At 41.5% G+C, this 12,013-nt stretch overlaps 2 protein-coding genes across 8 annotated transcripts in view; one reads left to right on the top strand and one right to left on the bottom strand.

Moving 5' to 3' along the window:
• CLSTN1 (calsyntenin 1) overlaps window positions 1-3,352 on the top strand; it is a 38,546-nt gene extending 35,194 nt beyond the window's left edge. For all 4 annotated transcript variants that reach the window (XM_085242327.1, XM_085242326.1, XM_085242329.1 and 1 more), the window contains one exon: window positions 682-3,352. In XM_085242327.1, the coding sequence (XP_085098453.1) occupies window positions 682-876 (195 nt within the window). In that variant the 3' untranslated portion in view covers window positions 877-3,352. The remainder of the gene's footprint in view (window positions 1-681) is intronic.
• PIK3CD (phosphatidylinositol-4,5-bisphosphate 3-kinase catalytic subunit delta) overlaps window positions 2,481-12,013 on the bottom strand; it is a 28,364-nt gene continuing 18,831 nt past the window's right edge. For 3 of the 4 annotated variants that reach the window (XM_085242324.1, XM_085242325.1, XM_010722752.4), the window contains exons 18-23: window positions 11,366-11,444; window positions 10,171-10,338; window positions 9,641-9,764; window positions 8,347-8,492; window positions 7,952-8,084; window positions 2,481-7,366 (exon numbers count right to left, since the gene is read on the bottom strand). In XM_085242324.1, the coding sequence (XP_085098450.1) occupies window positions 7,229-7,366; window positions 7,952-8,084; window positions 8,347-8,492; window positions 9,641-9,764; window positions 10,171-10,338; window positions 11,366-11,444 (788 nt within the window). In that variant the 3' untranslated portion in view covers window positions 2,481-7,228. The remainder of the gene's footprint in view (window positions 7,367-7,951; window positions 8,085-8,346; window positions 8,493-9,640; window positions 9,765-10,170; window positions 10,339-11,365; window positions 11,445-12,013) is intronic. The other variant, XR_014887852.1, reaches the window with a different exon arrangement.

Below are 12,013 nucleotides of genomic sequence, written 5' to 3'. Positions count from 1 at the left end.
CAAAACTCCTGCGTTTGCACCAACTCCTAAGCCATTTGTTCAAGAGATGGGTTTTTAGGCTCAACCCACTATTGTTTCCTGCCACTGAAGGTACAGATGTAATAACTACCTGCACACCTGTTCCTTCAACGGAACCTGTTCCTTCAATGTTTGGGGCATGGCCTGTAGCTTTGTGATACGGAATGGGGCAGGAATTACTGAACTCCAGCATCTGGTGTTACAGGTCAGTGTCTAACACTGATCTTTCAGTGCTATATGCAGCCTTCATCACCATCAGCTTTTTTCCCCGAAGTACAGAAGTGTTGAAACACCATCTGTATTTATGATATTGATGTTTCTGTCTGCCATGGTTGACATCTGAATTTATAGAAAATCACAAGAAAAATGTGCAATCTTAATGTTACTCATGTAACATACTGAAAGATCCTTTTCTGGTAGAATTTGAAGTACTGGTTTGTACTTGAGTGAGTTTGCTTAGTGTGACAGGATTGATAGGAATGGTGCAGAACCAGAACTATTTTAATGAGCTTATTTAACTTTTTATTTTCTAGTTGCCTAATTACTACTGAACTTTTCAAACAATAAAAAATTAATAGCTCTTTTTCAGTAAGTGCTCAAATTCAAAAGAATTAAAGGAATTTTGGCCAGAATGGTATCAGCAGCTGATTTTTGTCTTAACAGACTTACGAGGATCAGCATAGCAGTGAAGAAGAGGAGGAGGAAGAGGAAGAGGAAAGCGAAGATGGAGAAGAGGATGACATCACTAGTGCAGAGTCTGAAAGCAGTGAGGAAGAAGAAGGCGAGCAGGAGGAGGACCAACAGAATGTTAATAGACAGCAACAGCTGGAATGGGATGACTCTACCCTCAGTTATTGATTCTAGCTGTTCCTTTGTCTTTGTTTCTGCTCTAGAAGACTCCACTGTAATGCACTCCATTGTTCCCAAGGATTCATGGTGTTTAAAAAAAAAAAAAAATCATTCTGGCCAGTAGATTCAACCAACACACACCCCAGTGTTTGTGTTCTGTCAGCTAGTTCCTGATGCTGTTTCTAGAGTTGTAGTTAGCACCTCTTTTCCCTCAGCCATGCCTCAGTGACTGGATTTTTTTACACTATGTGAGGAACCACCCTGCACTTTTTCGTCATGTCATCTCAGCTAAGTGACTGCAGATCTGTAGCCATTGCACATGAATTTCTGAACTTTTTTTTTTTTTGCTCTGTGAAACAATTCCAGCTTTGTTCCTTTTTGTCTTTCTGAAAGATGCAAAGATTGCTTGTTGACAAAGGGTAAAGCTGCTCATTTCAGCCTGTTGATTTCTTTTAATTTTTTTCCCAAGTTAGTGCATGTGTAAAGTGGCAGAATGAGGTTAATATGTAGAAGATTAACAGACTTTTTAATATTTTGTAAATATATTGGAATTATGTAATTATGTCATTTGTGGTAGTGAAAACAGGGATTGGGGTTTAAAACATGCTAAAGTAAAAAATCATGAAGCATGAAATAATACAAGTCTCATACTGCTGCAGCAGGAGCACGGGCACAGTTATCTAATGTAGGTGTGTCAGTAATGCAGTGTCCTTGGCCTTGACTGCCATGTTCACTCATGCCCCGCTCTGGATTTTCTTTTTTTTTCGGTCTCCAATTTCCTTTATATTTGCAGAGGGAACAGACAAGCTTATGAGAAACTGTAAAGGCTTTTAGGAACTTCTGCAGAGGTTCAACTGCCCTGCCTAACAGTTTGTTGGTTTGTTTTCTTGTTGTTTTGTAATTTTTTAAAAATTTTCCAGTGAAGTTTTAGCATAAGCACTGTTTAAGTTATTGGGAGAAGAACACTACGTGGATGGTGGGCAAATCAGGCTGTATGTGCTGTCACAGCACCTGCCTACAGCAAAGCTGCCTGTGGTGCAGCGATGGTCTGTTGGCGTTGCTGGTAGAGTGCATTTTGTTTAGTTGATTGGTTGTCCCACTGGTGACTGAAGCTGGAAAGCCTGCGAGCTGTGTATCTGCACACCTTGGCTACCAGTCTACATAGATAGATATTGAGGTGTTTTTTATTGACTGTTCAGTTTTTCTCATTTGGGAATGGGAGGGTTTGGGGCATAGCTGATACCATTCCTATTAACACACTCCTGCTCATTCCCTGTAGCTCCTTGTACAGTAACTTGGACTGTTGGTGTATTAAGCCTTTGTTTACACTTAGTAATTGTGTTTTCCTGCTGGTGAAACTATAGAATAAATTATCCAACCAGAAAACCTTGGGAATCACATTAATACTATTCCAAGTCATGGCTGATTTTGGTTGTTTCCGATGAAAGTTTGAACTTGGAATTGCAAAGGACTTTTTTAAAATGACTGAAAGGTACGAAAAGTAAGTTATGACCCCATGGTGGAGAGTGCTAGTTTTCTGAAAGGCAGGACTTGTCCATTTAACTTTATTTGTCCTATGCAGAGCCTCAAATAATGAATACCTGCTTACTTGATTTGTTTGTTTTTTTTTTTTTTATGTTTGGAGGTGGATTAAAGAGTAACTTGCTTTGCTTGTAACAGGAAAGTAGGACTCCATTCACTCCTCAGCACGGTAAGCAAAGTTCCATTTTTTTTGTATGTAATCTGCCCATGTTCCAGGTGCACACAGCCCCATGTCACAGCAGGCTCCTTAGTGGCCAACAGTACCCAGCAGGGAAACGTTGCACTGGATAAGCCTGCTAGAGGAGCAAGCCAAATGGTGGGAAAGGAGCGGGAGGAAAAGGGTCATAACTCAGAAAGATAAAGATTGGTCCAGATGTTTGTAGTTTTGATTTTCAGAGCAGACTTCTTCTCTATTACGCATCTTGCCTCCTGATGGCTGTAATGGGATCTAATGGTGGGTTTTACCTGGGGGTAACAGATTTGACTCTGTGGAGTGCCTTTTACAATACTAGATGGACCTGGAAGCATGAGGGAGAACCCACCCAATGAGCTTATTGTGGTTTTTTTTCGTTTGTTTGTTGGTTTTTTTTTTGTGTTGGTTTTTTTTTTTTTTAAATGTAAAATTTTAGATTTCTAAAATGGGGAAATGGTTTTGACTACTTACGTGGTAATATAACTGCTAGTTTTAAGTTAACTGGGAAACTTTTAACTTATGTCTGACAGTTGTCTTGTGTTAATGTGTAGAAAACTTATCTTTCCATATACTGTCACTGTAGCTGCTGTATTTTAGACTAAAGCTGATCATGAGTTAATGGTAATACTGAGAGGTTGTGAACGTCCTGATGCAGTTAGTAGCCACTGTGGGTATAACTCTTCAGATGCATATATTGGTAAAAGGTCAGTTTGGAAAGTCTATAAGCTACAATAAATTTCTGGTTCTAAAGGTTGCTTGCATTTATTTCTTCCTGAATGGAATAGAGTTGAGTGAAATCACCCTAACTGTATATTTGTTGGCCTAGAAGTAGAGCTGGTTTTGTTTTTGTTGATCTGTCACATGTAGGAGCACTGGGGCATCCATTGGTGTGCAATTTAATCCTTTTTTATTTATTTACAAAACACGTACCTAGAGCAACCGAAAAGTTAAACAAGTGAACACACTCTTGTTACAGAACCACGGTTTGTCTTAAAAAAATACTTTTCTTTTTCAAAGGCAACAAAATAAGAACAATCAGTTTATACAGAGTTAAAAATCACAAAAAAACATCTCTAAATAAATAGAAAGGAGGATCACGGAGCATATTTATAAAGCAGAAGATACTTATTTACAGTGAAACATAATATCTTTGAAAATGATTTAAGTTTTCATCTTTAGTACAGTTCAACTCTCTGGAAAGCATCAGGTGAGTTATTGTGTAAAGCTGGAGACAGCAGCTCTTTGCTGCCAGGTGCAGCCATCAGAGCTCCATCAAGATGCTGTCCCAGGGGTGTACAAGGGAGGAAATCCACTCAATGACTCATCAACATTTTTACTGCTTGTAGGAAAATCAGCTTTGTTGATGGTGTAACCTAGCTGTAAAACTGTGCTGAATTGAGACGCCTTTGGAATGGCTCAGCTCTAGCAGTTGATGCTGATACAGCTTTGTTTTATTGCACTTTTACAATGGAAGGACAGATGACAGGAGCCACTGCTGCTTTGTACTTCTGTAAGCAGGTAGGAACTGCTGTGAGCCTGTGATCAAAGTACTTGAGCACACCCAAGGAACCTGCTAGGTAAAACTGCCTTGCTGCAGTATGACACGGGATCCTGGTTTCCCTGCTTATAGCAGTGTAAGATAATTGTGTTTATATTTACAGTTTTGTAGCATGTTTCTTCCCTCCCATAAGATTACTGTGGTCGCACTGCCTCTCAGCTTGCTTGTGGCCTAATATTTCTGCATGCTGTCTGCACCATCAGTTAATTTAATAAGGAAACAGCAATATTTACCTAGTTTCTTTAGATACAGCAAAGTTGTGTGGCCACAGGCACCTCTGCAAGCAGAGTCCAGGCACACCACCCCCAAGGAGGGAGCACAGAGTAAATGTGTGTTGAGGTTTTATAATTTTTCCTCCCTACTGAGGAAGCAGTAACTTAAGTGTGTGCAATATTGTTTTCTCATTGTCAGATTAGTTTTCAAAGAGCTCCAAATTCTACAGTATTTGTTTCTAATAGCAAAGCAATTGAAAGAGATTGCTTTTGCATTTCCCATGTAGTCATTAATTAGGATCTCTTCCTACCTTACGTATTCTGTGACTGTGGCATGTTTTCTGTATTATTCCAATAAGATGGAGTGCAGAATGCTCAGTCTCCACAAATCTGAGTCTTAGCAAAACAAAAAAAGCACTAAAGGATTAGAGTAGTTGGCATCAACTGGCACTGCAAATAAGTTATCCTTATAATACTTAAAACATTGGCTAAAAGAACATCTCAGGTGGATTACTCGTAATTTGTATGAACAAATTTATGACTTGCAATTGTAATTACAAATATGCGTTTGAAACCTGAGATCACTCACTGACTGCTGTTCAATTCAAGGAAACCATGAATTATATCATAGACATAGGAAACAAACATATCAGAGAAAGTAATTATACTGTGTTGTTCCATTCACTGACAAATATTATATCTACTGTTACTTTCTACAGAGGTAGGAGTTACTTTGAGGCAGTAATAACTTAGTCGTGCAGCTGATGAAGAACAAATCTATTTGAACTCATGCTTTTAAAAAAGCACTGGGCTTACCCTGCAGCATAGGGATGCTGTTTATTCATTTGTTTTCTCTGAAGTACAGGCACCTCATTTTAATGTAGTAAAAAGAGCTAAAAAAAAATCAAGAACAAGTTATACTTAAGTCCTAGTTGCAAAAACAAATGAAATTTACCCCATAACAGGGAAGATGTACTGGGAAAAAATAGGCAAGTTCAGCATCTGCCCTAAACTAGCTATTTTTGAGAAAATGTTTGGCAAAATTAACTCAAACCAGGCACAAAAGCTTAAATTTACATGAGAGTAGTCCATTATTTGACATGTTTTTTGTTGCTTGGAAAAAAGGATAGGAAGTGCCTTTGTTTCTTTTTATCTACTTGAATCCTGTAAATCAACCATTGCTCAACCCAGGTCAGGGCATACAAATCAAAGAGCTAATTCAACTTCAGGGATGTCGTGAAAATCTGACAGTCATTCTTTAAAAGATAGAAATGGTAGCACCTCTTGAGGAACATGATGATGTGAAGAACACAGGGAATGGAAGGGAAGCACCCCAGGGAACTGCTAAAGGAAGCAGATACTAACCAGACTGCTTATCTTCCATCATGACCCATAGGCTGCAGCCTGTTTGATGCACCTCAGTTTGCTCATGGGAGGCACTGAGGGACAGCAGTGGCTCCTGTTCATCTGTCCCTATGCAACACCAGTGCTCAGAACTGCCCACCAGGTGAGGACATTAGCTGGAGACAAAAATACAACACAAGAGTAGAAATACATGATTAACAGCACCTTGTGGGACAGGGGACAGATTTCCTTGGTAAAGAGACAAAGGCAGCTGTGGCAACAGCAGAAGGCTGGAACAGTTTGTCCAGTGTAGGTACCAGCACAGATGACTGCACCTTGTTCTTTGGCTGACCTTCCCACTCACAGTCTTTGCACCCCAGCTCTACTAACAAACAGAGCTGCGTGCCTCAGCTGAGAGCATATGGCTGAAGAGAGCAGGGACCAAACTTTTCAGATGAACTGAGATGCAATTTTTCAATACTAAACCCACTCATCTGGCACTCCTCTATCTTTACACAGGAAAGCAGACTGGCCAAATAACTTAAGCACAGAGTGCTACCATATGTCCATCTGACACTGGGTTACAGTGTTGTATTCCAGTAAGTACATAAGTGCAGGCCATTGCCCTCCATGTATGCTTTAGAGGTGGCAAACTAGCTGTAACACCCCACTAGGAGGTACATTCAGCAACAAATGGTACATGCCTGTTGGCACAGTGCAATTTTAATGTTTTCAGGCTTAAAAACAGAACGAATGCAGAAAACAAGAAGCTGGCTGAGTTTAATCTAAGGTCTGCTTTAAGAAAGCAAACGAACATATCTAACTCAAGTTAGGCCAACCCAGGCACCTCTTCTCGAGGTGTGAGATTTTAGGCAGCATCTCAGAGCTCTCTGGCATCTGCAGCAGAGAGACAGTAATGTGATGGTATGGATTTACTTTTTAATTCTGTCACAGTGCAGAATAAAAAGTTCGTACAAGTTAGTTTCAGAGGAGATTTAGGCTTGGTGTACACTGAAACAGGGTAGGACGTAGTGAGTTAAAGCCTGAGCTGTAATGGTAGAGGCCTACAACAGCTGTGCTATAAGAGCTACAGCAGAGTAGCTGTTCAGTGTTTAGCTGAATTGTCAAGAAAATAAAAATAGACATGTTAGCACACTTACTGACTTCAAAGTATATTGAAACTGCCTGAACTCTTCCATTAGAAGATGTATTTGAAACTTAACAAGTTGTTAAGGATACGGTACATCTACCTACCTTTCACTGTTTGCAGTAATTTTATTGCCTTGTGCCTCTCCCTTGCCACCCAAAGATCTGGTGCAGGCATGATTAGGCAGTTTATGACAGTCCAACAACTTTCAGTTAGGCAGAAAGATGTGATCTCTGGAACCACAGGTGAGGGATCTTAAGCACGGCAACATTCATCAGTCTTCTAAAACCAGTCTGTAATCATTGGATTCAGTGCAAGTGGTTGTACATTCTTTTGGAGCAAGTGTGCAGGCTGACTCCATCCCTCTACTGTCTGTTATCTTTGGATACATTGTGTGCCAGCCAGTTCACTTTGGTTTTCCAGCTCTCTCGCAGGGCTTCATTAAACTTGAGTCTGAAGTGTTTCAGTGCCTCTTCATCCGTTTTACCAAGAGCTAGGGAATCCTGAGGGTAAGAGGCAGAATTCAGTATAGCCTCACTGAACACCTGAATAATTAACTGCTAAACTACCAAACTATTTACTTAAGAAAGTATGCATTGAAAAGAACACTAAATAGGAGACAAATAGCTGTTAATCGTTTTAAACACTTAGCAAAGTTGCACAAGATTTTTCATTGCAATACATCTGTCCTACTTGTAATTTAGGAGTAAGGAAGCATTAGGTTTCTTGGTGCTCTTGTTCAAAGCCTCTCTCTTTCAGATGGACAGAGCTAGGTTATTAAATTTAAGGAGGCAAGCTGGGAAAAGGAATTAGTGCTCAACCAAAGAGCTGCATCCTTCCCTGCAAGCTGGTTCACAACATGCTTTACTACCTCTGCAATGAAGAATCTGATGGATTTCTTCCCTGAAATTCCCTGGATTTCTTCCCTGAGCACCAGTACCTGCCATTTCTGACATCCTACATGGGAGCCATGGACATTTACTCATTTTTTGGTGTTCAGGTGCTTCGAAGAACTTTCCACCTTCTTTTCCCTGAAGTACACAACCAGGTATTAAGTTTCAGCCACATCTGGGTTCTATTTTTCTTACCTTCAGGTACTGAATGTCCTTAGAGCAGCTGAGCTCTGGCAGGCCAGCAGCTTTCATCAGTGCAAACAGGTGCAGGAAGAGAGGACCGTGGCGCCTCAGAATCATGTAGGCCTTTTCACAATAACCCCTGAATCTGTTCAGAAAGGAAAATGAGGCAGAATACAGAATTATGGAAGACTACAGAGGGGTTTTGTTACCACAAGCAAGAGTGTAACATCCCAAATGCTTCCAAAATGAGTAATGAGCACTTCATGTTCATTTTATACTAACTTCTGTATTCCAGAATTGTTGTTATGCTGCTTTGTAGGTAGCTCTAATGGTGGGAATAGTGGAATTAACTTCAGAGAATTCAGACCTTAAAAATCTTACGTCAAAATTAAACTGCTAACCCTTACCTTTCAAACTTCTCACTGTTGTTTGTTTTTCCTTGCTGGATGACGTGCACAAAATCATAGGTTAAGATGAAAGGAACTCGTTCTCTATTAATACCAAATTTGGTCTTGAAGTTTCCCAAAAAGTGACCAAAATCAATATGGAACAGCTGGAAAAAAGGAAGAAAAAATTGTTTTCAGAATAGTACTGCTCCTCAGATACTATATTCGAAAGATACGGACCATAGCATTCTGGGAAGGAGAAAACTGACCTGTCCCCTGGCACTTCTCTGGGAGAAGTGGCAATGTTTACTTGCCAAAATATTCTCTAGTGTAATTAGAGAGCTACCTGCCTCTTCAGGACTTGGTATAGCTGAAAAAAATGTTTTTTTTTTTTTTTATGCTGTCTTATCCTACCCGTGCAGTCTGGAGTCCCAGACAACATGTGAAAATAAGATCTGTTTTGAAGTTGCTACCAAATGTTACTTCTTCAGGTACAGCTTCCCCCACAAAAAACCAAACAGCTATAAAGCAAGTGAAGCATTCTCATCACCAGTACAATGATGGGAAGGAAGGTCACAGCACAATCATGTACGTTTTGCAGAGCTGCTGTAAAACCCAAAAGGTATACAAACCCCAAACCTGCATACAGCAGAGCATCAGCTCCCCCAGGTGGGCAAATCACTGAGCACCACTGCTCTGAAGAAAGCTGCAGAGGCTTCTTCTCCAGCATTGTTTTTTATGTTGTCAGAAGAGGCAATCCTCCATAAGGGCTGCTGCTAACCATAGCCCAGGAATGGAGGTTACTGTCTTGTTAATGAATGACACAGTGGCTCTGCAGTCCTTGCAGTATCAGAGTGAAATTATAACCATACTGATCACACGCAATCATTTTAAAAGTCTTTTTCCTAGGAAAGCTATAAAAATCTTGGACAAGTAACTGAGGCTCTTATCTTGCAACTACAAGCAATCTGTAATTCTGCTGAAGCCAAGTAAGTCTTCAGCTGCTAAGTATAGTGCTCAGGTTTGTATCTGCAAATGATTTTAGGTCTGAGGTTTAACTTCAAAATTAACAGCAGCCAGACAAGAGATTACTTTGACAGCTGGTAGCAGTGGCACTTTTAGAGAAGAATATTCAAATTCTGAAGCTATATTTACCCTCTCCGTGATGGAAGCTATTGAGACTATTTGTCCAGTCTGTCTCTGCTGGAAGCTGCATCCCTTAGCAGCAGAATTGCACTGGGATATTTCCAACCATTGCTAAGCAGCATTCATGCACCTCTTCCAGTACTTCAACAGCAGCACTCAAGCCCCATACCTGGCCAGTTTCCCGGATCATGATGTTGTCGCTGTGCCGGTCACCGATCCCCAGCACATACGTTGCCACGCAGTACCCCGCACAGGAAAGAGTGAACTCCTCTATAGCTTGTTCTAAAGCATCGCTAAAGAAAAAAAGATGACTTTGAATACCAGTGCTTCACAGCTGGGAAGGATGTTTTTAAAGATTTCTCCCACCCTTCTGACCTGCAGAAGGTAAGAGAATTACATGCCTGAATCACTTTCTGTAGCATTTTCCAGTCATCTGCTATACAAGAAGCAGCTGGAGTAAAAACTATCCATAACTAGAGAGATCAGGCCAATAATTCTGTCCCCAATCTCAACTAAACTACTCAGTATTAACTCAGATCCCCTCTTACTCTGCTAGGTTGCAGAGCTGCAAGAGATCTCACAGGACAGGTTGGAAACATGCATAACTGAAAGAAAACATTGAGGAAAGCAAAAAAGAAGCTTGTCTCTCCCTGGAAGGAAGTAGCAAAGCAGCACTGAGTAAAAGCTAAGTCCGCATACCCTGGGTTCTTGGATTTCAGCCAGTTTAGCAGTGCATCCTTGTTGAAGGCTGCAGTGGCAGCCATGTTGCTCTTGTTCAGCTGGATGTTAGCGATGGTATCAGAATGCATGACTACTTCTATCAGCCCAGTCTTGTCTCCTGTGGAGAGGCAGCCATAAGGAGTCATCCTGCAGAGACGAAAGAAACCCTTCTGCTGAAATCCTGCCTGCAATTGAGCTGTCTCGATTTTCCAGCTTTCCCCTGTCTGCCATATCAAGAGCAAATTGGTAGAGATAAACTGTCCTTTTAGCCTAAGCTTCAAATTGGAACCAAGGAAAATCCTGCAGTTCTTCAGTGTGTTGAGCCAGCAGATGGAACCGCATCACTGAACACACAACCACCTTCACCTCCTGTGCTTCAGAAGCATGAAGGGCAGTTGGGATGCACAGAAGACAGAGGATCTTCCATCTGGCAGCTTGTCTAAGCCAGCTACCAAGCACTGATTTATTCTTCACATGGACAAAAATGCAGCATAACTATGGTTTAATAGGAAATTAGTAAGAGTCAGAGAGACTGGTGAGGTGCTGGAACATTTGCCCAGAGAGGCTGTGGATGCTCTGGAGGTGTTCAAGGCCAGGTTGGATGGGGCCCTGGGCAGCCTGGGCTGGTATTAAATGTGGAGGTTGGTGGCCCTCATGTGGCAGGGGGTTGGAGATTCGTGATCCTTGAGGTCCCTTCCAACCCTGGCCATTCTGTGTGATTCTGTGAGTCTGATTTAAGCCCGATACAACTTATATCCCAACTTAACAGTTGTGGAGCCCTGGCTCTAGCGCCAGCCATGAACTTCAAGTTCAGTAACAGCACACATCACCAACTTCTGCTTGCTGCCAGTGAATTTCCACAGCCTCTGCTGCAGGACTATATTTTAGTTTTGTCCTCCATACTTCATCCTTCCCTAAACCATGCTGTGTGGAAGCAGCTGCAGAGTTCTAGCTTAAACTGCCTGCGTCCCTTCTCCCTCACAGTGTATTTAGTTGGGAATTTCCAATGTCCCAACTCTTCTTCCTCCCTTCTCACTGCATTTCCTACCCCTCAGCACCTTCAAACCTCAGAATACTGGATGGACCTGGCAGAGACAAAAGCAGTTTGCGAGCAAAACAGCTGCACCCACATGACCTATCATTGCAGCCAGACACCTGTATGCACATTACTCACCTCAGGTCCAGGCCCTCCTGCTTCCACAGGACATCCATCAGCTGGATCATCTGCAGAGTCAGCATGTCCTGACGAAGATCTGTGCAGTGTTACAAAGGAAGAAAGGTTCATTAGGTACCTATTTTCCCCTCCTGTTTTCTTGCATGCTAAACTTGTTCTGCCCTTGCAGCACAATGCTAGAAGGGCCTTTGCCACCTCTGTCTTGCAAGCAAAGAATGTTTTCAGAGCTGAATAGCTTAGCACCAGGGTAAAGTTACTGCTACTCCTGTCTGAGTTGATGTATCTAATGGAGATAAATACTGCTTCACTTTGCCACAACTCTTACCACAGCAGACAGTGTAGCACTTCCCTAGAAGTGAGCTCTGGCCACTGCCAACAGGAGCAGTACCAGCAGGAACCCTGCAAGGCCCTCACAGCGGGTTCCTTTTCACTGTGCGTGGGAGTATCCAGTTATCAGTAACTGGTACAACTGTGCTAAAATATTTTATTTATATCAGAATTTACTACACCTCCAGCTTTCTGTCAAACATCTCCAACACACTCGCAGTGCTTGCTGACACGACATCTTAAAAGGTCCATACTTAGGCCCATTCACCACAATAAATACTTGAGACTATCATGCCTAGAAAGCATATCCTTAAAGACTTA

Source organism: Meleagris gallopavo, chromosome 23 (genome assembly GCF_905368555.1).
Source record: "Meleagris gallopavo chromosome 23, MGAL_WU_HG_1.1, whole genome shotgun sequence".
NCBI classification, from domain to species: domain Eukaryota; kingdom Metazoa; phylum Chordata; class Aves; order Galliformes; family Phasianidae; genus Meleagris; species Meleagris gallopavo.
The sequence above is the reverse complement of the archived record's forward strand: the minus strand, read 5'-3'. Positions and strand labels throughout refer to the sequence as shown.